We start from the raw sequence: 26,277 nt of genomic DNA on the forward strand, positions 1-26,277 counted from the left end.
TGTACGGGGGTATTGAGGGGCAGTGCATGCCTATGTGATAATGGTGGAGGTGGGGCATGTCTATGGGCCTCTCTGTGCCAGGGCTTCCGGCTGGTCTGTCTTCAGGCAGAGGATACAGAGCTATGGTAGATAGGGAGATGCTCTAGAGACCTCTATGTGGCAACCAGGTCCTGCACTTAATATGAGATGTGAAAGAGAGCCAGGAATCTGGCTGGAGATAAGGCCCTTGAGTTTAGCAGAGTTGCGGAGGCTCTGGTTCCTGTTTCTTCCAGAAGAGTCAGAGAAAGGAAAAGAAGGCCAGGTTCAGGGAAGAGCTTTATTGCTTCCGTGAGGGTTCTCTGGCATGGCTTCCAGTCTGGTTAAGGTCCTTGGGTCTCACTTCCTTTCTGGTTCAGGTTAAAGGCAGAACCCAAGGACCTGACAGTCTCATTGTGGAAACCCAGAACAACTGACAAGTTGGTCAGTCCAGGGGCAATGTCCTCTGATCAATACAGCTAGTAGGGGAGAGCCATTCCCATCAGGCTGAGCTGGGCCTCCCTTCCTGAGCCTGACAAAGTTCTGCTCTATTTTGTTGGCTCCAAGGGATGGTTCCAGGGTTTCCCTGTGGGACATCATGGGGGCTGGTGAGTGGGCAAACCTATCTTCTTCCCAAGGGAGGCCAAACAACATCATGGGCTGGAAGGTGCTGGCATGAGAAGCTGCCCACCTCCTTGTGGCTCCTGAGTGGGGCACAGGCTGGACATGGCACTCCTACCCTTGAGAGCTCACTAGTACCACTGCCTGATGAGCCCTCTAGAGGGCCTCTTTCTGCAAGGCAAATGGCCCAATCTTGACATTTCCAACCTTATTTAAAAATAAATTATCCCTCCCCTCCCCCTACCCAAATTCACGAAATGATAATACATCAAACACTGATTTAGAGAAATGATTCCAGCAGCAGCCATGCGGCCTTGTGTCCCACTTCCTGCATGCTGAGCCTGCTGGGCACATCCGGGGCCTCCTGGCCCTCTGGCTTCACAGACCCAGACTAAGAGACCAAGAGCTGGTCTCTGAGGCTGGCCTTGAACAGACATAGCTCTGGCTGCTTTGCCAAGGCTTCACTGCTCCTGGGGCCCCTTGGCACTGTCCTTCTCTGGGTCTGAAGACTCAGGCACGGATGGCTGTTCCTTTCTCCTGGTGGAGCTTGAGCCTCTATGGTCAAATGCTGGGTCCACTCAGATGCCACTGCTTAGGTCAGTGATGACACGTGCTTTCACTAGCTTCCGCAGAAACTCTTTCTCTCGCTGGATGTTATGTGTCCAGGACTGGAAGGGAAGAGACAGAGATGTGATTATGTAGGCAGTCCAGGTGGCTGCTGGGACAGAGCCCTGTCAGCCTCTTCAAGTCACCACCCTTAGAAGCTCTGTGATTGTGGAAGCCTGCAGGTACACACTTGTCATCTGTTGTGCCTACAAATCAGGATGACCCTGCTGCAGGATGCCCTATCTGTCCTTACTTCTTCTTTTTTGTCAGTCATGGGGCTTGAACTCGGCCTGGGTGCTGTCCTTGGGCTTCTTTTGCTCTACCACTTGAGCCACAGCTCTACTTCTGGCATTTTCTGTTTATGTGGTACTGATGAATGGAACCCAGGGCTTCATGCATGCTAGGCAAGCACTCTACCACTAAGCCACATTCCCAGCCCTGTCCTTACTTCTTAAGATGCAGGATAACCCTTAGTCCCTCACTATCATCACAGCAGAACTGTGCCCTGACTTCTTCCAAGTCTTAGGTTGTCTAAGATTCCCAGTCCTCTAGGTCTCAGGAAGGATCTTGTTTCCTCACACTCCTACCCACAGCTCTGCTGGCAGTACTTTGGTTCTAAACACCCTAAGGGAAAGCAGGTGAGTCACTCAAATCCAACAACAAGGGGGTGTGGAATCATTCTCTGACCTGATGCAATCTCTCTAGGCCTAGGGCAACTGATGAAATTCTGCTTCTCACATCACAGGAACTAGGGAGCTTGAGGAACAGAGCCTAATCTCTCTGTCTCTCCCTCCCTCTTCCCCCTTCTCTCTGTGTGCCCTGTGCCTGGATGCTGTCCTTGAGCTTTTCTGCTCAAGGCTAACACACTACTACTTGAGCCACTTTTAGGTTTTTGTGTGTATGTATGTGTGTTTTGGTGTTTAATGGGAGTCTGATAGACTATGGACTTTCCTGCCCAGGCTGGCTTTGAACTGAAATCCTCAAATCTCCGTATCCCGAGTTGCCAGGATTACAGGTATGAACCACTGGTGTTTAGCTAATCTTCCCTTTTTAGAAATTATTTATTTATGTATTTATTTTTATTTTGGTCACTTGTGGGTCTTGAACTCTGAGCCTGGGTGCTGTCCCTGAGCTCTTCAGCTCAAGGCAAGCACCCTGTGGCTTGAGCCACAGCACCACTTCTGGTTTTCTGGTGGTTAACTGGAGATAAGAGTCTCATGGACTTTCCTGCCTGGGCTGGCTTTGAAGCATGATCCTCAGTTCTCAGCCTCCTGAGTAACTAGGATTACTGCCATTAGCCAAGAGCACCTGGCTTATTTATTTTGAGACAGGGTCTTGTTATGTAGTACAGGCTATCCTTGAACTCAAAATTGTCCTACCTGAACCTTCTAAATGCTGGGATTACAGATCTATGCTACCATTCCCATAACTGTCAAGTAATAATTACATATATTTATAGGGTACAATGTAATATTTTAATATATCTATGTTGTAGAATAATTCACACATTCATCACCTTTATAACTAATTTTTTTGTTGCGAGAACACGACTATAGCTCACAAGAAGGTATTGCATATTACAAAGTTGCTAGAAGAAGTTATTATTGTTAATGTAGAAATGACAGGCAAGATGCTTGCTGGGCAGGCAATGAGCCCACAACTGGGTCTCTATTTCTAGCCTAACTAGTTTTTTTTTTTTTTTTTTTTTTTTTTTGGGTCCAGTCGTGGGGCCTGAACTCTGGGCCTGGGCGCTGTCCCTCAGCTCTTCAGCCCAAGGCTAACATTCTACCACTTGAGCCACAGCGCCACTTCCGGCTTTTTTCTTATGTGGTGCTGAGGAATCGAACCCAGGGCCTTGAGCATGCAAGGCAAGTGTTCTACCACTGAGCCACCTTCTCAGCCCCCTAGCCTAACTAGCTTTGCCGGTGGTAGATTCCTGTAGGAATAGCTTTGGTCTCCAGCTACTGCTCTGCATCTTCTCTCTCTTCTCATGTCAGGAGAGAATGCTTAGCACGTAGCCTCTGCAGTCCTAGCATGCCTTCGCTCACAGTTCCCTATGGCACCTATACCAGGGGAACTGCTCTCACCACATCCCGTCATAGCCTCACTGGTCCCTCCAGTGGCCACTTCTCACAGTGTTAGTGTCCTGTGGGAGAGACTTAGGAGGGCTCCCTAACCCTGTCCAGTGTCTATGGATGTAGTGCACAGATGGCTATCAGTGAGCCAGGAAGAGGCCTTCAGCATACACCAAGTTGGTCTTCCCTTGATCTTGGACTCCCAAACTCAGGACTGTGAGAAATACATTTCTTGAAGATTTTTTTTTTTTTTTGAGGAACCAACACAACTTTTATATTATTGAGCTTTATGTACAAAATCATTTGATTTCAAATAAACATTTAATGTAAAAACAAATGTTCTTTAAACTGAATTTCTTTTACATCTACTGTACCATTCAAATGCTTTATCATCTTACATGATTTCTTCTTGAAGATTTTAAAAGCCAAGTGGACTATGGTATTTTGTCATTAATAGCCAGAACAGACCAAGATAAACTATATTAAAGTTTGATAAAATATATATAGTAACTGAAGCTGTGGAGGGAGATGTAAATTTGGAGACTAGAGTAAGAAGATAAAGCCTTAGCTAATATTGATTCTTTTCTTTATCTTTTTTTCTGGTCCTGGGGTTTGAATTTAGGACCTGGGCTCTGTCTCTGAGCCTGTCTGTGCTCAGGGCTAGCGCCCTTGAGCCACAGTACCACTTCTAGCCTTTTCTGTTTACATGGTATTGAGGAATTGAACCCAGGGCTTCATGCATGCTAGGCAAGCACTCTACCACTAAGCCATATTCCCAGCCCAACTAATATTGATTTTTAAGGGGTAGATCAAAGCAAGAAATGAAAAGGCAAATGAGAGAGGAGGGCGAATTAAAAAAAAAAAGAGAGATAGAAATGACTAACTCAGAAGCCTGAGCAGAAGGAGTGGTCAAGGACAGAAACAACTGTTCCTGAGAGATCAGAAAAGACCAGTTCTAGCCAGGTGCCGGTAGTTCATGCCTATAATCCTAGCTACTCAGAAGGCTGAGATCTGAGGATCGAAGTTCAAAGCCAGTCCAAGCAGGAAAGTCTGTGAGACTCTTATCTCCATTTACCACCAGAAAACTGGAAGTGGCGCTATGGCTCAAGTGGGAGAGTGCTAGTCTTGAGCTGAAGAGCTCAGGGACAGCGCCCAGGCCCAGAGTTCAAGCCCGACAAAAAAAAAAAAAAAAAAAAAAAAAGACCACTTGTCCACTTGTGTCCACTGGATTGGGCAGCCTTGAGCTAGGCCACTGGTGACCTTGTGAGAAATCATGTCAGGTAGGAGGGGGGATGAAGGGCTGAGTGGCAGTAAGGAGTACAAAGGACCCGAAATGGGAGCCAATCAAGCTCCTTGTACAGCTTCAGCTTTCTTACTGGAGGAGGGAGGATGTCTGGGATCTTGTGAAATGTGAGGCTCAAGAAAAGTATGGTAGAGCTGGAGGGAGGCAGGTAAGGAGACTAATTAACAGTAATGAAGTAATGAGGGCTGGTGAGGACCAGAGTCCTGGATTCACAGAAATACAGATCTGCACTGATGAGGGATTTCTCTTCCAGCCACTCCCGATGTGCTTTGAAAAGCTGCTCAGGGCACCTGCCCATGATCTCTAGGCTCCAGGCTGGGGTCAGTGGGAAGCTGTGGCAGAAGTTAAGGTATAAGAGAGTTCAGTTTCTACGTGGGATCTTCACTGTGGAGAAAGCTGCCAGGAGAACTGGCACCTTAGGAGTACCTATGTACGGGCAGCAATTGTAGGCAATAAATAGCACCAGGGCTTGGTTCCAGAGAGGAGGTGTGGAGTGAGGCCCTTTCTGGGATGGATGAAGTGATGTTCCTTGGAGGGAAGGCAGGGATCATAGAAAAGGATGATGTGAATTGGTACCAAGGCTCAAATACGTTGCTAGAGTGCAGTAAGGAGGGGCCAGGTACAGGGCAAGGGCAGAGAAGGCATCATGGCAGGAGTCCAGCTCCAGAAAGGCAGTGTGGGTTTATGGGGAGGTTGGGAGTATAGGATCTTGTTGGTCAAAGTCCTGCACGCAGCATGAACTGACAGTGACTGCTTAGCTAAGGGTAGGCAGGGCCTTGGAGTTCTGGGCAGCCAGAGCAACTGGCTCATCCCATTACCGTTCATGTGTCCGCATGCAGTCAGAGCCTGTCCTCTGTGCTGGAAGCCCCCTCCCTTGGCTCTGCCGAGGAATGCCCCCAAGCCCAGGCCCGAACCTCTTTGATGGCTGCCATGCGCACGGTCTCATAGTAGTGCAGGGGTGCATTGGGTGTGCTCATGTCATAGCCAAAGCCTGCGACAGCCACCTCATCACAGCCGTGTAGTGCCATGGTCACTGCTACACTGCCAAGGGTCGGGATGTTCTGGAGAGAGAGAGGAGAGGAGGAGTGTAGTCCCACTGGAGGGCTGAGATCTCACATGAGCTCCTCAGAGCTAACTCAGCTCCATTTCTAAGCCCTCCTCCCCACAAAACTACTTCCCGGGATTGTCAACCACCCTGCCACCTCTTCCTTCCTCACCTCTGCCCAGTCCTCCTTCTCCTCCCTCTTTCAAGAATCCACGCGTCTTACCCCCCGGCCCATGAGGCCATTGTTGAAGGGTAGTCCGATGAGGGTGAAGGCGGCCTCTTGGATGAAATACGGGTTGAGGATGCGAATCTCTGGAGGCTCCTTGGGCACTCGAGTGGCCACAGATTTCCAGAAGCCATCTGATGCACTCTGTAGACACAGTGTAAGAGGATATGAGCCGGGCACACAGCTGACTGTGGTCCTAGGTGAGTGGAAGGAACCCAGTATGTGTACAGGCAAGTGAGAAATGGGTGGGCGATGAGGCACAGAAGGGTGGTTGGGGCCTCTGGTATAGGAAGGCCCTGGCATGTGAGGGGCTGTGAGATGTGTGACAGAGACATGGTGAGTGATGGTGAAGGGTGAGTATCTGGCTGGCCCAGTGTGGAACAGAGGGTACGAAGTGTGCTGCAGGGCAGGGCATAGGGGCTGCACGCTGTTGGGAGTGCTATTCTGGTTTGAAGGGATTCTTGGCCCAACAGGAAGACATGAAGGTCCAGCTGTCCCGCCTCCCTAGGGTAGCAGCTGGGGGGCCCACCAGGAGCCTGTCCCTCTCGCCTATCTGCTCTGCTGAACTCGCCTCCTTCCCCTCCTGCTGTCTCTCCTGGCACTCAGTCAACTTTGCTAAAGTAGACCTGAAAAATAAAGACAGAATGTGAGCTAGCACACAGGACAGCAAAAATACCACCCAGATCAGATCCTAGTTCTGTCACCGACCAGAGTTTGGTGACTTCAGCATCTTTAGCTGTAGAATGGGATCATTTCTCCATCAGAAATCTTGGTCCCAAACTGGAAAAGTATCAACTCTGAAACCTCCAGGGTCATGGCTCTTCTCCTTTTAACCCTCTCCTTTCCTCTTACCTTGCCCACAGACACTTCAGGTCACCCAGTCCACCCAGAATGAATTCACTTCAGTACTCTGTTCTGCATTTCCTAAATACCCAGTCTCTGCCCTAGACTGGGAAGTCCTGACCTTGGGGTCAATCCATCCTTCCCCTTTTCTTTCTTTTTCTTTTTTTTTTGTCAGTAGTAGAGCCTGAACTCTGGGCCTGGGCGCTGTCCCTCAGCTCTTCAGCTCAAGGATAGCACTCTACCACTTGAGCCACAGTGCCACTTCCAGCTTTTTCTGCTTATATGGTGCTGAGGAATCGAACCCAGGGCCTCTTGCATGCAAGGCAAGCACTCAACCACTGAGCCACCTTCCAAGCTCCATCCTTCTTTTCTACTTTCACATTTGAGCTCCTAAGTAAAGCCAAGGGCTCCAACAAAACTGTGATTTCCTGCAAACTTATCATCTGCACAGAAAACACAAAAGAATTAATTAAACTTAGAGTGGTTTAGTATACTAAGAGGAACTGAGTTATAAAAATAGGAGAGCCCATTTGTAGTCTAACAACAAAGCCAAACACTCAGCAATAAAGTTCAGAAATTTGTGAGGCCTATAAGAAGAAAACCATAATCCTTTATTGAGACAATAGACGATCTAAGAAATGCGTGTGACATGTCATATTCTTAGATGGGAAGTCTAAATATAATTACAATACTAACTCTACCGAGTATAAGTTTTTTTTTTGGAGTCAGTCATGGGACTTCAACTCTGGGTCTGGGCGCTGTCCCTCAGCTCTTCAGCTCAAGGCGAACACTCTACCACTTGAGCAATAGCACCACTTCTGGTTTTCTGGTGGTTAACTGGAGATAAGAGTCTCACAGCTCATTACAACAATGAGATGTGCAAGTCGTAATGTTGAAAAATGAACTTTACAACTTTGGCTGGTGTGTGTAGGGGTGATGGGAAAGGATGGAAAGGGGGAACAAAGGAGGAGGCAACAATGCTTGATAAGAAATATACCCCTCTGTACAGTATTTTCACAATAAAAAAAAAAAAAAAGAGTCTCACAGACTTTCCTGTCCAGGCTGGCTTGGAAACATGATCCTCAGATCTCACTCTCCTGAGTAGCTAGGATTACATGTATGAGCCACTGGTGCCCAGCTAATGTATAAGCTTTAAGAACAATAAGGGGCTGGGAAGGTGGCTAAGTGGTAGAGTGCTTGCCTTGCATGCACGAGGCCATGGGTTCGATTCCTCAGCACCACATAAGCAGAAAAAGCTGGAAGTGGTGCTGTGGCTCAAGTGGTAGAGCGCTAGCCTTGAGCTGAAGAGCTGAGGCACAGCACCTAGGCACAGAGTTTAGGCCCACAACTAGCAAAAAACAAATACAAACAAACAAAGAACAATTAAAAAAAGATTCTAAAAAACGTATCCAAGCTGAGCACCTGTGTAATCCTATTTATTCAGGAGGCTGAAATCTGAGGATCAAAGTTCAAAGCCAGGTCAGGCAGGAAAGAAGTAAGACTCTAATCCCCAATTAACCACCAGAAAACTGGAAGTGGTACTGTGGCTCAAAGTGCTAGAGTGTTCGTCTTGAGCTGAAGAGCTCAGGGACAGTGTTCAGGCCCAGAGTTCAAGCCCCATGACCAACAAAAACAACAACAATAATAAAACATATCCAAAAGAATTAAAAGGTAAAACTAATACCCTTTAATTAAAGGTAAAACTAATACCCTTTAATTAAAAAGTAGGTATTTAAGCAGGATGCTGGTAGGTCATAGCTGTAATCCTAGCTACTCAGGAGGCTGGGATTTGAGGATTATGGTTCAAAGCTAGCCTGGGCAGGAAAGGCCCTGAGATATTTATCTCCAACTAACCACCAGAAAATCAGAAGTGGTGCTGTGGCTCTAAGTAGTAGAATGCTAACCCTGAGCAGAAAAGCCTAATGACAGTGCCTAGGCCCATGACTGACCAAAAAAAAAAAAAGGTGTTGGTATTATAATTGTGCTTAGTGCAGCAATGATACCCAAGATTACTGGAAGCCGGGTGCTAGTGGCTCACCCCTATAATCCTAGCTACTCAGGACCAGGAGGCTGAGATCCGAGGATTGAAGTTCAAAGCCAGCCTAGGTAGGAAAGTCTGTGAGACTCTTATCTCCAATAAAACCCTCAGTAAATTGGAAGTGGTGCTGTGGCTCAAGTGGTAGAGTGCTTGCCTTGAGCTGAAGAGCTGAGGGACAGTGCCCAGGCCCAGAGTTTAAGTCCCATGACCAAAAAAAAAAAAAAAAGATTATTGGAAGATGTTAAATAGAAGTGCAGGTTATAATAGAGCCAGATCTACCACTGATAGAAACAAATGATGCAGATTTGCCACCTGAGGAAAAAGATTCGCCTTGCATGCCTGAGGCCCTGGGTTCGATTCCTCAGCACCACATAAGCAAAAAGAAAAAAGCCAGAAGTGGCGCTGTGGCTCAAGTGGTAGAGCGCTAGCCTTGAGCTGAAGAGCTGAGGGACAGCGCCCAGGCACAGAGTTCAGGCCTCATGACCGGACCCCAAAAAAATTTTTAAAAAAAGAAAAGAAAAAAATCCTGACATGGGGGTGTGTAATCTGAGGTCCAGGGGAGGCTAATGCAGGAGGATATTTCCTTCTCCGTTGCCTTGTTTTTTTTTGGTCTTTTGTAGCTTTTGTTTTTTTTTCCCCCCCAGGGCTGAGGACCGAACCCAGGGCCTTGTGCGCGCCGGGCGGGCACCCTTCCGCTGGGCTAAACCCCCAGCCCCGGATATTTCCTTCTCTAATACCCTCCCTCTCTATCCTAGCTAACCTCTGCCTCTTGCTCTTTTTCCTGACCTAAAACAAAATAGTCTAAGGTATAAGTGAACACGAACCTTTTTGAGATGATGAAATAGGGAGTTAAGATCCTTAGTCCTGGGATGCAGCTTTAGTTCCCATCATTATTGTGTGGAGACCTTGGGCTGGGTACATAGTAGTTGCCTTATGGACAAACAGGAGCACTATTACTATTACTTGTGGCTTACTGTGAGAACTAAACAATGTTCTTCAGGTTGTGTGTACATCAGTGGTATACTATGCTCCTGTACACCACAAGGCTAGGCTACTGTTTCTGTAGCCCAGGGCCCAGCCTTGCAGGGGCAGGGAGTGGTTACTGAGGGGACATGACATCTATCTGAGGCTCCATGTTCCCTCACTAGCCTCAGGAGCAGTAAACAGTTTCCCACTAGTCAGGACCTCTTTGTCTTCTCTGCTTCTGCCTCTACAGGGCCCTAGCCACTCCCTCCATGTGTTGTCCATCTCCATGGTAACATCTTTCTCTGGCAGATACTTTCTGTTCTCCATGGGTCAGCTCAAAGGATAGGCCCTTGGGGCTAACTTGGACCTCAGCCCATCAGACTGAGCGAGCAGGTACCAGTTCGGGTTGCTGCCATATCCCTTCTAAGGGTGTCTGGAAAAATGGGTGTGTGTGAGGTAAAGGTAGGGGTAGCAGAATGCAGTGGGAATGGGGGGGAGGGGGCAGGGAGAGCAATGACCAAACCCTTAGGCAGCACTGGGGAGAAGCACCTTTTGAGGTGTGGCCAGCCTTGGATAGATGTCCAGGAGTGGCAGGTGCCAGCCCATGTTAAGCATAGCACAGCTTCATCCCTTCTGCAGAGCCTGGCAGGCTCCGACAGTTCACTGCCTGGGGCTCCTGCCTACGCATGCCCCCACACACCAAGGAAGACAGCACAATGGCTGCTCAGGAGAAGCAAGGAGAGAAGGAATAGGTACTGCTAAGGGCTGTGTGAGGCTTGAGGCTGGTTTCACAGGCATTATGTATGTCTCTTCCTTTCATACACTTCATAGGTTCAAATGAGACATGTTCAGTCACCCAGCCTGCAAGTGTCTGAGCCTAATTGAAACCAGGTTGTCCTAGCTCCAAGACACCATTTCTGTCATTTTTACTTTCCACCTCAGGAACTAGAGGGCTTGGAATAAAGAATAAGGGACACCCCTCCCCTGCCTTGCAAGAACTCTAAGGCGAGTCAGAGGTCACTCGGTGCCCTGCCACCCATTTTATGGAGGGAACTTGCCAAGATGCACACACAGCCATGAGTGTTACATTTAACTCTGGAACCTGGCTCTTCCCATATGGGGCCTCCTCACCGAAACAAACATTCTTGGCCTTCCCATAACAAAGGGCTCATATTTAACCACTAGTTGAAACTGGAGGAAATTAGCTTATTATCTCAAATCTCTTTAGGAATCTGAAGAAAGCTCTAGTGGGGAGGGGCAGCCTCCTGACTCTTCTCATCTTTAATCTTTCCTGGAAGGAGAAATGACTAGTTTGACTTGAGGACGTAGAATGTGTCTTGCTTATGGCATGAGGTGAAAGTTTCTTACACATACATACATGCAGAGACTTGCATCAGGTGCTTGCTCATTCTACACATTGTGCCACACCCCCCACTTCTGGCTTTTTGCTGGTTAATGAGAGGTAAGAACCTTAGATGTGTCTGCCCAGGCTGACTTCAAACCTTGATCCTCAGATCTCAGCCTCCTGAGTAGCTAGGATTACAAGTGTGAACCACTGGCATCTGGTTCATGCCATATCTTTTAAGTCTCAAGTTCCTCTTACATGAAATTGAGATGACAAAGACTGACTTCCCAGAGAATTGAAGGGATTACATGAGATGCTGTATGTCTCCCCCCCCCCCCCCCCCCCCGGGCTGAAGACAGAACCCAGGGCCTTGCGTGCCAGGCGGGCGCCCTTCCACTGGGCTAAACCTCCAGCCTCATAGATGCCGTATGTTTTATAGCATCTAGCACAGTATTTGGTACTCAGTGAGAGCTCAATAAATCTTACCTATTATGACTGAGTCTTGCAGAAGCTCAGAGACTGAAGCAGGGAGTGTGGTAGGTGATGTTAGCCACCACAGAAAGGCCAGCACAGATTCACACCTATATGGGGCCACACCTGAACACATCCAGACCCTTGAGGAGGGGAATCCGGTTTTCCATTTGGCTCCTATAGGTAGGCAGTGGGTACTGGAGGCCTTCCTGCTACTAAGTAACACTGCCAGTCCTATGCCATAAGGCTGCAAGTTCCAATGTGGCCTCAGGTCTCTCACATTTCCTTTTTCTCACCAACTGAACACCACTGGGAGGCTCGTTAGGCCAGTCAATGTTGCTGACCCTGAAGGGTCACACCTCTCCTCAAGGAAGCTGAAGGCTGCATTCCTTGTCACTCCCTCCTTCTCCAGGAATGTCTCTGCCTCAGTCAAGCATGGACCTGCTCCTCTGTGTGGATCAGCCAGCATCCTGTTCTGTTCTTGTCAAAACAGCCAGGGGTAAGAGTAGGGGAAGGTGTAGAAGGAAAGGAAGAAAATATATGCCAGGTTCCTCAGAAGGATTCTGTCCCTGAATGGGCCTGGGGGACAGATATGACCAAGGCTGACTTTCTGTGGCCATGAATAGGGCAGATATATTCACTCTTCGTATTGTTTACTGCTAGTCTTAGGATAGACCACCAGCTTTCCTGAGGTCCCTCTATCTTGCCTTCCTTGCGTGGGTCTGACCTTGACGCTCTCAGGTTTATAGTCCTCAGTGGCTCTCTACTGCCCTCAGAGACAGTCTGCACTGACAGCTAAGAGTATAGGTCTGAGTCTGAACCTTGGCACCCCAACAACTGTGCCCTCAGGCAGTTCTTCATGCTTTCTAAGTTTCATTATCCTCACCTATAGAATAAAGGTAATGATACTAGCTCCAACTTTATCATGGTTTTATGTCCTGACAGCTAAAGTCATGCATATAAAGTGTTTGGCTCCAAGTCAGCTCTTGTTAGTTTCTGCTATTATTAGTCTTAGGATAACATCCAAGCTCCCTGATGTGACTGACGCTGGCTTACAACCCTCTTCCTTCTCCCCACTATAAACCAGCAACAACACCATATCCATGTGGAGGCAAGGACAAAATTACAACTAGGTGTTCAAATATCAAATGTCTAAAACTTAAAACTCTTGGTCTTAATTAAGAATCCAGGCTGGGGGCTGGGAAGGTGGCTCAGTGGTAGAGCACTTGCCTTGCATGCCTGAGGCCCTGGGTTCGATTCCTCAGCACCACATAAGCAAAAAGAAAAAAGCCGGAAGTGGCACTGTGGCTCAAGTGGTAGAGCGCTAGCCTTGAGCTGAAGAGCTGAGGGACAGCGCCCAGGCCCAGAGTTCAGGCCCCACGACCGGACCCAAAAAACAAACAAACAAACAAACAAACAAAAAAAGAATCCAGGCTGGTTCCAGGGTGGCTCACACCTGTAATCCTAGCTACTCAGGAGGCTGAGGATCATTGTTCAAAACCAGCCCCAGTAGAGAAATCTGTGAGATTCTTGCCTCTAATTAACCAGCAAAAAGCTATAAATGTAGCTCAATGTCAGCCTTGACTGCCTTGAGTGAAAAGCTAAGGGAGAGTGCACAGGCCCTCAGTTCACAGGCCCTCAGTTCAAGCCCCAGTACCAGCATACACACACGCACCCAAAAAGATTGCAGATATCTGGGTTGTAAATGAAGTTATTAAGCTACTAAATAAAATATAATCTAAGCTTCTTTAAAAATGACTAGGAGGCTCATGCCTATAATCCTAGCTACTCAGGAGGCTGAGATCTGAAGATCTTGGTTTGAAGCCAGCTGGGCAGAAAAGTCTGAGATATTCTTATCTCCAATAAACTATCCAGAAAAAGCCAGAAGTAGAGCTGTGGCTCAAGTGTTAGAGTACTAGCCTTGAACACAGAGGCTCAGGCCCTGAGTCCAAGCCCAGGATTAGCTATATATATATATATATATATATATATATGTATGAATGAGCTGGGTTAGACTTTAGAATTCTGACCTGAGACCTGTATAGGACCAAGGTAGAGTAGGGAGAGTTGGCCACAGCCTACTTTCTGCCCATGACTCCTCCCACTGTTAGAAGTATGCATATACGTAGACTCCTTAACCTCACATCTTCATATCCAAGCTCTACTCATAGCCTCTGCAAAGAGCTCTCCTGGGGCTAAAAGGTGGGCAGAGTTGGAAAGAGTTGGAAGATAGAAGGATGGATAAAAAATGGTAAGGTGAAAGATTTGGAAGTGTCCAGAATCTCGTAATAGCCTCACAAGGGTAGACAGGCCTGGAGTGAGCATTTTTTCCTTGACCTTGCATGTCATTCCATGACAAAAGAGTGGCCAGAGGAGGGCCAGAGCAGACATCTCTGCCCATGTTATTCCCATGTTACCCCAACTTATATACTTTATTATCTTATATTTCACTATCTTTTTTGTGGGGGGGGGGCAGTTGTGGGGTTTGAACTCAGGGCCTGGGCCATTGTCCTTGAGCGTTTTTGCTCAAGACTAGTATTCTACCATTTTGAGCCACATCACCACTACTGGTTTCTGGTGATTAATTGGAGAAAAGATCTGCATGGACTTTCCTGCCTGTACTAGCTTCAACCATGCTCCTCAGATCTCAGCCTCCTGAGTAGCTAGGGTTACAAGCATGGGCCACTAAAGCCCACACTTTGCCAATGCTGTTCTCTGTGGCTGAAACATTCACGTTCAGCTGGCCAACTTCTACAATTGGGCTGGAGGGCTAAATGCATGGCTCAAGTAATAGAGCACTTACCTACCAAGAATAAAGCCCTGGGTTCAAATTCCAGTACTATAAAAATGGGGGAAAAGAGGTTGGACCCTGTAAAGCAGCCTAATTAGGGCCTGAACTTAGTATTGTTTATCTTTCTTTCCTTTTTCTTTTTGTTTGTTTTGGCCAGTCATGGGGCCTGAATTCTGGGCCTGGGCACTGTCCCTCACCTCTTCAGCTCAAGGCTAGTGCTCTACCACTTGAACGATAGCACCACTTCTGGCTTTGTCTGCTTATGTGGTGTTGAGGAATTGAACCCCAGGCCTCATGCATGCAAGGCAAGCACCCTACCACTGAGCCACCTTCCCAGCCCTATCTTTCTTTTTTTTTTTTTCCCTTCCTCTTCTTCCTCCCTCTTTCTCCCTTCCTTGTGTGCTGGTACTAGGGCTTGAACTCAAGGCCTGGTTACTGTCCCTTAGCTGGTGCTGGTGCTTTACCACTTGAGCCATAGCTCTACTTCCAGCTTTTAGGTAGTTAATTGGAGATAAGTCTCATGGAGTTTCCTGCCAAGGCTGTCTTCAAACAATGATTTTCAGGCCTCAGCCTCCTGAGTAACTAGCATTATAGACATGAGCCATCACTACCTGGTTTTCTGTAAATATTCAGGAAGCCAAGAGATGGTGGTTGAACTCTTCTGACAAAAACTGGCATCATTTCCTTTGTTTAAGACCCTATTGCTCTCCCTGACAGTTACTCTTGGTCCTGTGGCTTTGCAGACAAGCATGGAGTGGCAAGTCTTGGGTGTTCATTGTCCTGATTCAATTCTTCCAGCAGTGTTACAGGCAGCTATACCAGCAGAAGAGCCTGGTTTCCGTTTCTAACACTGAATCCAGTTCTAAGAAGGTGGAGCTTCCTTTGGATGATGGTTCTTTGTACTGATAATTCTATCTATCTATCTATCTGTTGTTTTCTTCTGGTGTTTTTATAATACAGGGCATACTAGGGAAGTGTTCTACCATTGAGATATATTCCCAGCCCTGTATTTAAGCAGTTTTTTGGAACTGTGCAACAAATGGCACCCTGTTGTCACCATGCATGTCTTCAAGTGGGCAGATCACATCTCTGAGGCAGTTTACTCTATTTTCTTCCTATATGATTTGTTCATCTCTTGCTCCTTAGCTACTGGGTTCTAATGGTTGTCTCGATGACTTTCATAACAGCCATTTGTCAAATTTTCTCTCTCTCTCTTTTTTTTTAGTCAGTCATGGGGCTTGAACTCTAGGCCTGGGCACTGTCCCTCAGCTCTTCAGCTCAAGGCAAGCACTCTACCACTTGAGCCACAGCGCCACTTCTGGTTTTCTGGTGGTTTATTGGAGATAAGAGTCTTAGGTTCTTTCCTCCCTGGGCTGGCTTTGACCATGATCCTCAGATCTCAGCCTCCTGAATAGCTAGAATTACAGAGGCATGAGCCACCAGCGCTTGTTTTTTTTTTTTTTTTGTACTAGTTTTGGGGCTTCAACTCTGGACCTTACATTATCACTGAACTTTTTTCTACAGGGTTGGAATTATGCTGCACTGTTGAGCTATACCTCCAATTCCAGCTTTTTACTGATTAATTGGAATTAAGAGTCTTACAGCTTTGTTTATGGAGACTGACTTTGAACCGTGATCCTCAGATCTTAGCCTTATGAGTAGTTAGGATTATAGGTGTAAGCCACCAGTGTCTAGTTGTCTATTATGTTTTCTAAATAATAAGTTTCAAATTGTATAGTACAATAGTGTTTGCTGGTTTAAATTTATATATGTTAGCAAATTTAATTTATTCTAGTACTTTTGTGCCTTAGAAATCTCTTTCCCTCTTAGAATATGGTATCCTATTTTGCTCAAAATTTCCTTTCGTTATATTTTTACACTTTACTTTTTAGTCTATTTGGGATTTATTTTTATGAAGAGAGGGTCAAAAAACCTTTTTTTTTTTTTTTGTTTTTGTTTTTGGTCGGTCGTGGGGCTTGAACGCTGGGCCTGGGCGCTGTCCCTCAGCTCTTCAGCTCAAGGCGAGCGCACTACCACTTGAGCTACAGCGCCACTTCCTCAAAAAACCTTTTTGAAAGCTATATTTGGAAAAAGCAAAGAACAAAGAGAAGAGACGGCCAGGCGGACTGTGTGATGCCGACAGACAGCTCAGAGAGGCAGAGCACTGTTTACTTTCCATTTCTTTATCAAGGAGGATCATCTTGGAACTGCAGAAATAAAATGAAACCTGGCAAAGAGGAAAGAAATTCCCAGGAGAGACAAAAAAAAAGATTATTCCAATAGATTCATCTCCCAGGGAAATGAAAGTAGGAGGTAGCTTTGTTAAGAGGAAAGAGACGTGACAGAACCCCAGAATTTGGGCTGGCACTCTACCTTCTCTAGAAGTTACTGCCTCACTCTAGATCTCAGTTTCCATACTTATTTATTTAGATATGCCAAGTATTCTTCAAACACTGCTGAAGAAGCTTGTAGAGATAAGAGACTGCTCCAGTTCCCTCCCATCTCCCAGCCCCGGGGCTTGTAAGAGGACTAAAACAAAGTCCTGCAAAGGGGAGTAGGCCCAACAAGGAGGTGTTAAGCAAGGTACCCAGAGTAAAATACACCTGTTGGGTACAAGGAAGTGGGAAGTCCTTGCTAAACCAGACTGCTGCTCCCATCCCCAAGCTTCTCATTCAGAAATTCTATAGTGAGCCCTCCCCAAATGATGTTTTCAAGTGACATTGCTGCTTCAGGTAGTAGGAACATAGAAAACCTCTTCATCTACACAATGGGCAACTATTAAGCAAGAGAATAAATCAATCACATGGACTAGAGAGAGACCTGACTGGAGGAAAGGAGCTACGATGCTGCTGAAATGATCCAAGTCAGGTCCCTTATTCCCAGGAGGAATGGGAAGAGAAGCAGGAAAAGGAAGAGGAAAAGATTAAAAACTAAGAGGCACAGTGACCAAGAGATTACAGTGATGAAGAGTAGAAAGTAGTGATTACATGATTTTTTCCTTCTCTTTTCTTTTTTTTTTGGGGGGGGGGGGTTCTGGTCCTGAGGCTTGAACTCAGGGCCTAGGCATGGTCTCTGACCTTTTACTCAAGGCTAATACTCTATTACTTGAACCATAGCTCCACTTACAGCTTTTTTTTTTTTTTTTTTTTTTTTAGCAGTTTACTAAGAATCTCAAGGTCTTCCTGTGGCTTCAAGAGGCTGAGATCTTTAGCCATAATTATAGTGCCTGGCTTTTTTTTTTCTTTTTGTTGGTAGTGAGGATTGAACTGGCCTGTGATTGCTAGGCAGGTGCTCTACCACTTGATCCATAGCTCTTGTCCTTTTTGCAGTGTTTTTTTTTTCATTTGTTTGTTTTTTTTTGGTAGGATCTTGCTGTGTGCCCAGGCAACCCTGGGCCTCAATTCTGTTACGTAGGCTTCCCTATACTTTTGGAGTTCAAGGAGACATACCACTGCACCCAGCTATTGGTTGACATGCTGTCTCACAAACTACTTTTTTTTGGGTCCGGTCGTGGGGCCTGAACTCTGGGCCTGGGTGCTGTCCCTCAGCTCTTCAGCTCAAGGCTAGCGCTCTACCACTTGAGCCACAGTGCCACTTCTGGCTTTTTTCTTTTTGCTTATGTGGTGCTGAGGAATCGAACCCAGGGCCTCAGGCATGCAAGGCAAGCGCTCTACCACTGAGCCACCTTCCCAGCTCCTCACAAACTCCTTTTTCCCCAGGCTGGTATTGAACAATGATCCTTCTATCTTTACCTTCTAAGTAGCTAGGATTATGAGATAAGAGTCACCTTGCCTGGCTACTCATAGGCATATCTATTTGCAGAAAAGGATGGCTAATGCATATGCCATGGTAGGGACCATAAAGTCCTCCTGGTGTTCACAGGGAACATAAAGCATGGGAGTGATGGCTACAAAGGAAATGCTCTCCCAAGAGAGTTCACGGCAGCGATATGGAGAGATGAGATGGGGCCTGTGACCACAGGATATGTAGACTAGACTACATGTGGGCCCTGATTAGAATGTCCCAGGGGTGAGTTGGTGCTGAGGCTAGACTTCTTCCAGGAAGTCTTTGGACCTGAACAGAGTAGAGGCTCAAGTGCAGATGGACATCCAATCCCCAGCTTGGGCCTGCTCCAGTAAGGCCTCACATTCTGGGACCTAGTAGCCCTGTTTGCCCTTGTCTCCTGCCATCTGCTAGGGGCTTTTGACTTCACCTCCTCTAGGCTTGGCCTCTGGCTCCTGCTTTTTTTTTTTTTTTTGGTCCAGTCGTGGGGCCTGAACTCTGGGCCTGGGCACTGTCCCTCAGCTCTTCAGCTCAAGGCTAGCGCTCTACCACTTGAGCCACAGCACCACTTCCGGCTTTTTTCTTTTTGCTTATGTGGTGCTGAGGAATCGAACCCAGGGCCTCAGGCATGCAAGGCAAGCACTCTACCACTGAGCCACCTTCCCAGCCTCTGGCTCCTGCTTTTATGTTACCACATAGGGCAGGTCCTAAAGCCTATACAGAAAATGTTTCATTCCCCAATGCAACGAATTCTTTCTCTAATAACTATACCACTACCAATAATGAAAAGGAAAAAGCATTAGCAAATGCCTTAGAGAATGTACTTGTCCTCTGTGCTAGGTACTTCTCTTTTTCATCTTAATTTCTACATCAACGTTAAAAGATGAGTAGTACACTATTATTGTAGTGGGACTCAATCTAAGGGGAAGGTGATTTGCCTAAGGTAATTCAACTAGTAAGTGACAAGTCTAAATTTAAACCCAAGTCTGCATGACTCCACAGCTTAAGCTCTCTCTCTCTTTGTTGGTTGGGGGTCTTGAACTCTAGGCCTGGGCACTGTCCCTGAGCTCTTCAGCTCAAGGCTAGCGCTCTACCACTTGAGTCACAGTGCCACTTCTGGCCTTTTCTGTTTATGTGGTGCTGAGGAATTGAACCCAGGGCCTCATGCATGAGAGGCAAGCACTCTACTATGCTGAGCCACCTTCCAAGCCGTTTCTCCTTTAAAAAAAAAATTAGTCAGGTGCTAGGGGTTCATGCCTGTAATCCTAGTTACTCAAGAAGCTGAGATCTGAGGATCATGGTTCAAAGCAAGCCCAGGCAGGAAAGTCCATGAGACTCATCTCCAATAAACTACTCAGAAAAAGATGAAAGTGGTGCTTTGACTCAAGAGGTAGAGTGCTAGCCTTGAGCAGAGAGGCTCAGAGATAGCATGCAGGCCCTGAGTTCAAGCCCCAGGATTGGCAAAAACAAACAAGCAAGCAAACAAAACAAAAAAAAACCCTTATTTATTCTTATTAATTCTTTAAAAATTTGAGATAGGGGTTGAGAAGGTGGCTCAGTAGTAGAGTACTTGCCTTGCATGCATGAGTCCCTGGGTTCACTTCCTCAGCACCACATAAGCAGAAAAAGCCAGCAGTGGCACTATGGCTCAAGTGGTAGAGTGCTAGCCTTGAGCTGAAGAGCTGAGGGACAGCTCAGACCCAGAGTTCAGGCCCCACTACTGACAAAAAAAAATTTATTATTTTTTTAGATAGAATCTTGCTTTATAGCCCTGGCTTGCCTTGAACTCACAATCTTCCTGTCTGTGCCTCCTAAAAACTAGGATTATAAGTATGAACTATTGTACCTGACTTGATTTCCCCTCTTAAAAAATGTAATTGTTCCCAAATTCAGAAACTTCACCCCCCAAGTATGAATGTGAGGCCCTGATTGGCCTCTGTGATCCTGCCCTTCTTTTTTCCCTAGACCTTCCAGGAGCTAGAAGCTCGAGCTTGTGTTGACTGTACATGGGCCAACCCCAGCCCTCACCCTTCCCTGGCCCCTGCAGGGCAGGACCACAGCCACACTAACCTAGCCCACAAAGGACTGCTCAGCAGAAGCCAGCTTTCAAGTTTCAGTGTGAGGATGCCTGGTTATCAGGCATTCTGGGGCATAGCAGGAGATGCTGACAGAGACAGGAGGCTGTGGCCTGAGTAACTGGATTAGAGCTCTTTCTTTCACATGTTCTGTCCTCTCCAGGCCCAAGAACCCTTCCTCTGTATAGTGGATAGGCATTCATGGCTTTCATCTAGACCCAGAAGGAAGATGTAAAGACTGCAGCAGCTGGGAAATTTGACAGCACACATTGACATATCGCTGGCATTGTATTCTGTTCTGTCCACACAATATTACCAATAATGTCTTCAAGGGAGCATAGCCTCTCTGGGCCTCTGTGCATATTGTTCTTTTGCTTATAACACCCACATGACTCAGTCCTAATACTTTCTTCAGGCTCAGGTTAGCAGTTCTCTCCAGGAGGATTTCTCCTGTCCTTCTCAGCCTGCCCCCAGGAGAGACTATAGGTCAGAAGCAGTGATGAATTTGAGAATTTCCAGGGACCAGGGTAATACCAGTACCTCACTAATGACAGACGAGCAAGGAATTGAGTAGATGGGGTCAGCTACAGACCTGCATCTGAGAAGTTTCATGGGGACTGAGGACCCCCCACTAGGGACTTACATACGGCCACCCTTCCTCCCCCATGTCCCTGTTCCTCTCTTCCTCCTGGCCTCACTTCCCTACTTGCTCATACACTGGTGCTCTGGAGAACATGGACTGTTGGGACTTCTTCATCTGCTTGCTGGCTTAGTGAAGGGTCCTGGGACCAGGAAGATAAATGGTCTTTTGGTAACCTGTGCGGAGTTATCTGTGTTCAGTGAATCAGGGAACCAAATAGTTGTAACTGGTGAAGAACAGAGCTCCCACTTGGATAAGCAAATATAGCCAGTCCTCTTCAGGGTGTTTCATTTCCTGTGCCACATCTCCTCTTTTCCCACAACTCACCAGGATTCCTGGCTACCAGGAAGGTATATGTTATAGGGTATTGTTCACATAGCAAGCAGCTGTGACTAAAGGCTAATACCTGTGTCTGCCCTGCTCATCCAGGCCTTGGCTCCAGGACAGAGCTGCCTTCTGCCAGAATTCTACAGGTAAGATTCCAGACAGGTGTAGAGCTGGCCAGCAGCCAGAGGCAGGACAAGTCTGTGTCTGGGCCCTGTGACGGAACCAGACAGGAGGGGCCTGGAAAGTCAACTTGGCTCACATCCACCTGGGCCTCAAAGGCCAAGGTTGGGCCAACAGATTTCCTGGTGTAGCAAGGTCCTGCTATTTGCTTTCTCTGACTCTAGATGGCTTGCTTCCTCCTTTTCTTCTTTCTTGCTTTCTTTCTCCAATGGATGAACTATAAGTATTTTGACTTCACTTGACTGACCCTGGTTCTTCTTGAAGGAACAAGTAACAGTACTTACCTGGCTGGCCCTGACTCACCTCTGGCCTGCCCTCTTTGTTTGGACTGCCTGGATTTTGCCAGTCTGCCTAGAAGGAAGCAGGGTCTGGTATTCAAGCCAATTCCAAACAGTAACGGGGTAGTGAGGGAGAAAAATCCAATGGGATCAGTGCTCTGTCCTCTATTATCTCTTGCCCAAGGGAGGCTTGGGGCTTTAACAGGTATCCATGGGTACAGAAAGGGTGTGTGGGTAGGATAGAGGGTCCAGGTAAGAAAGCAGCCTCCAGAGCCCCTGGGGTTGACCAAGGCAGACCCAATGTCCTCCCATATCTCTTCAAAGTACCTACCTGGAGCCAAAATTCAATTGCGCTCAAGGCAAACAAAAGAGTGGGGACATTGGTGTGTCAGGTTCTAGGGTTCTGAGTACAGAGGAGTGCTCCCTTAGTCCCATTTTCTCTGGTGTGGACAGTAGATCACCTCAGGTTGGCTAATGCTACCTGACCACCTTGCTGCTTGGCCCTTTCCTTCTCTCTGGAGAGCTGGGCTGAACCCAGCACAATTCAGCTGCCTCATTTAGCGTAGTTCTAAGGTGGGGGCTCCCTTCCCATTATCCTACCTACATGAATTTCTAGCTAATTTCTGTTTTGCTTGTTAGCTATATGACACTGCCTGTACTTAGCCTTGCTTTGGGAAAGATCTGTGGACTTAAATCAAATTGTATGGAGACCCTCACAGGCAGGTTAAGTTGTTCTGACTCTCAACTTGTCTCTAAATCTCCAGAAAAAACAACCAGCTTCTTACTGCATGCAGAGGGCCATCTGTCATCAATCTCTGGTTAGATGCTTGAGTACTGCAAAAATAAATGGTCTGAGCTCACTCCACAGCAACCCTCCCTGGGGAGGGGGTTGGTCCACAGCTGGAGGGGAGGAGATGGAGGATGGACCCAGACAAGTTGGCAGATGTCCCTGTAGGCCCCAAGCTATGGAAATCTCAGGAGATGACCCAGTGGGTAGTCAACTAATAAGCAGTCTGACCCTATTCTGCTACATACATATGCTCCCTAAAGAAATGGTCCCAGGTGCTTGCTTGCCTGCCTAAAACAGTAAATGGAGAATCTGATTATACCTGAAGAGCAGAATCAGACCTAGTGGTGGTCAGTGGTAAAAGTACAAAGCAGACAGAGGCTCAGACATAAGTTTGGGAGTTGGCACCCTCAAGTTGGGGGGGTCTGTGGTTCTTACAGAACGGCCTCAGGGCCCCAATAAGGCCTTACTCCCCTGGCTAAGAAAAAGGGAGGGACCTCAGACCAGAGTAAGAGACCTACTTCATAGGTGGTGGGTACATGGAAGGAGAGTGTGAATACTGGGAGAATACTGAAACTGGCCTTTCCTTCCCTGGAGCTCTCAGGTCACTGAAGAGCCCTGGGACTTCTGTGGTCTGGCTAGAGAAGCCTGAGCAAAAGCCTGCCTTTGGGGCATCTAGAGGTAGATAGCAGACAACAGACATGAAGCTCATGAAGCCTGGCCTGGGACCCTGGCATCTTCTTGTTGCTCTACTTGAGTCTTTCAGTTTTGGGTCATTAATGCTTCTTTTGAAGGTTCCTACTTTTTCTTTGTGGGGTCCATGAGATCTGCCTTGGTAGCTGGGGAGTTGGCAGCAAGGCCCCAGGGCAAGAAGGTGATGATGCCAAGGGAGCTCACCACTCTCTCCTTGTAGACGATGTACTTCAGCCACTTGAAGTCTTGCCACTTGAAGCCAGCGAGGACAAAGAGAGAATCACGCTCATATTGCTCAGGCCTCTGCATGGCGCCCTCAGGATATGTGATGCGCAGGGTTGTTTTGCTGCCCACGTCCTTCTCAAAGCCCTTCACTGGTGCAGAGTTCAGTCTACAGAGAGCAGGCCCAGTCAAAGCTTGCCTTGCATCTATGTTCAGGGAGGCACCACAACCCCAAAATACCCCAAGTGCAGAGAATGGGAATCTAGGTCACCTAGTTTTCCATTTTAAAAACCTCCAACCCAGTCTTCTTGAGGCTTCTGTTGACTTCCAGCCTAGGTGGCCAGATGAACAGACAGTTTCTCAATAGGCTTGTAGCTCCTGGTTTTGGGGCAGGACATGCAGGTGCCTAAGGTGTTATTTTGGGAAGCTCACCTGACCACAATGTCATAGTCATCAATTCGTGACCCCAGAGACTTGTTGGCAAGGACACCTCCATTGCCCACGATGATGCAGCGGCGGCAGCGGAGGCTGCGAGGACAGAGAATAAAGGCCTGTGTATAGCTGACCACCAGGCCTCTTTCCCTTTGTCCCTTGACCCCATGTGCTTGGTCAGGACCAAGGATCCCAGCAACATTTCTAAAGGAGGTCAGAGCCATACTAAGGGAAGCTGGGTTCTGCGGTTCTGACATCCCTACCCTGTGACACTCCCTCCCTCAGGAAAATGTGGGTATGGAATGGCCCAGGAATCAAGCTGGGAAATGAGGACAAGGCAACTGTGAGATGGTATCCTAAGGTAAAGGTTACCCAAGTGTCCGTCGGGGGACAGGGACAGGCTTGAGGCTCTGCCAGGAAAGCAAGAACAGATGAAGAGGACTGGAGACTCAGCTTTTCACCTCAGATGCCCCTTGGCTCCCTAGCAGCTATGAAAGGGGCTGTTCCTTTTGCTTTTCCCACCTGACCCTACGTCTTTCCCTCTTTAGAGCTGGCTTAAGAGCTGTTACTACCTCCTAGACCAAAGCCTACCATGTAGATCCTCAGTCCCATTGCTGGGCTGATCTGAGTTCCAGAGTCTATAGTTCTTATCCTCAAACTTCTAATATCTGAGGATCAGGATGTCTTGCTAAGGCTGGGAAGGTGGCTCAGTGGTAGAATGCTTGCCTTGCATGCACCAGGCCCTGGGTTCGATTCTTCACCACCACATAAGCAGAAAAAGCTGGAAGTGGAGCTGTGGCTCAAGTGGTAGAGCACTAGCCTTGAGCTGAGGAACTCAGGGACAGCGCCCAAACCCAGAGTTCAGACTCCATGACTGACCAAAAAAAAAAAAGAAAAAAAAAATCTTGCTAATTGCTTATAGCCTTTGGGCTGCCAATCCTGGGAAGTGGTTTCACTTATCTGCTCTTCCTCCTCAGGGTGTGTACTATATATACATACGCAGACATGTTGGAGAACCTGACCAAGTATAGGGAAAACCACCTGGGTTTCAATCTTTGCACATACCAGGAAACTAGGGGCACAGAGGTTAGCAGTGGCTCACCTGTCCAAGGCAGGAGTCAGGCGGTACTCTTTGGTGACTGACAGGATGGCTTTGATGAGATTGTCTATGGACAGAGGAAGGAGGTAACTGTTAGAGGATCATTTAAGTTGTAACAATTTTATTTAGAGAGCAACACAAGTCCTGGGCATAGAGGGGAGGTGGAGTTGGGTGGAGCTCCAAACACAAGTCTGGCCAGGCATAGGTGGCTCACTGATATAATTGTAGCTACTTAAAAAGCTGAGATCTGAGGATGTCCCTTCAAGCCAGCCCATGAAGAAAAGTCCACAGACTCTACCTCCAATTAATCAGCAAAAATAAATAAATAAATAAGTGAATAAATAAATAAATATTAAAAACTGCTGAACTGTTAGTGTGGCTCAAATGGTAAAGTAGCAGACATTAGTGAAAAAATTGAGCAAGAACACAAAACAGCCAGCGCCAGTGGCTCACCCATGTAATCCTAGCTACTCAGGAGGCTGAGACCTGAGGATCACCATTCAAAGCCAGCCTGGGCAGGAAAGTCTGTGAGACTCTTATTTCAAATAAACCACTAGAAAACCAGAAGTAGCACTATGGCTCAAGTGGTAAAGTACTCACCTTGAGCTGAAGAGCAGAAGGACAATGCCTAGGCCCAGAGTTAAAGCCCCACAACCGACAAACAAAACAAAACAAAAAAACAAAACACTGAGTTCAAGCCCTAGTACCAGCACAGACAAAAAAAAAAAAAACCAAACAACCAAACCAAAAGACCCACAAGCTGGGCCAGGTCATTGCCCTAACTTTTTCCCTAACACAGGAGATGTAGGCAGAGAAAAAGACAAGCATACTTCTGCTGGGAGCCAGGCTTTAACAATGACACCCAGTTGTCCTGGAATGGTGAATGAATGCATGAGAAAAATGAGAAAACAGGTGGATCTTTTCAGAAACTGAATGAGAACAAGACAAGGACCCAACCTGTAAGGAATAGTCAGTACTAGATGCCTCCAGATATAACTTACAGGTTTTACAGAAGAACACAGATGCTCTCCTTTATCTATGTCCATTTGCCTTTTGAGATAGAGCATTTAGCCGGGCGTCTGTGGCTCACACCTGCAATCCTAGCTACTCAGGAGGTTGAGATCTGAGGATCCCAGAAGCCAGCCTGGGCAGGAAAGTCAGAGAGACATCTCTAGTAAACCACTCAGAAAACTGGAAGTAGCGCTGTGGCTCAAGTGGTAGAGTGCTTGCCTTGAGCTGAAGAGCTGAGGGATAGTGCCCAAGCCCCACAACTGACCCAAAAAAAAGATAGAGCATTTACTATTAATTGGCCAAGATCAAGGATATGGGTAGGGCTTTTTTTTTTTTTTTTTTTTTTTTTTTTCCAGGAAAAGCCCTTGACTCCTCCTAAAAAGGACATACAGGAATAGTTGTTCT

At 47.1% G+C, this 26,277-nt stretch overlaps 1 protein-coding gene across 6 annotated transcripts in view; it reads right to left on the reverse strand.

Annotated features, from left to right (window-relative positions):
• Window positions 1-297: 297 nt before the first annotated feature.
• Window positions 298-26,277, reverse strand: part of LOC138803431 (CMP-N-acetylneuraminate-beta-1,4-galactoside alpha-2,3-sialyltransferase) — a 179,641-nt gene continuing 153,661 nt past the window's right edge. For 5 of the 6 annotated variants that reach the window (XM_069987432.1, XM_069987428.1, XM_069987431.1 and 2 more), the window contains 6 exons: window positions 24,865-24,928; window positions 23,763-23,858; window positions 23,313-23,499; window positions 5,889-6,035; window positions 5,535-5,681; window positions 298-1,304 (listed from right to left, as the gene is read on the reverse strand). In XM_069987432.1, coding sequence (XP_069843533.1) covers window positions 1,215-1,304; window positions 5,535-5,681; window positions 5,889-6,035; window positions 23,313-23,499; window positions 23,763-23,858; window positions 24,865-24,928 — 731 coding nt within the window. In that variant the 3' untranslated portion in view covers window positions 298-1,214. The remainder of the gene's footprint in view (window positions 1,305-5,534; window positions 5,682-5,888; window positions 6,036-23,312; window positions 23,500-23,762; window positions 23,859-24,864; window positions 24,929-26,277) is intronic. The other variant, XM_069987433.1, reaches the window with a different exon arrangement.

The sequence above is a fragment of the Dipodomys merriami genome, unplaced genomic scaffold, assembly GCF_024711535.1.
Source record: "Dipodomys merriami isolate MVZ:Mamm:240054 unplaced genomic scaffold, mDipMer1.0.p SCAF_34, whole genome shotgun sequence".
In the NCBI taxonomy this organism is placed as follows: Eukaryota; Metazoa; Chordata; class Mammalia; order Rodentia; family Heteromyidae; genus Dipodomys; species Dipodomys merriami.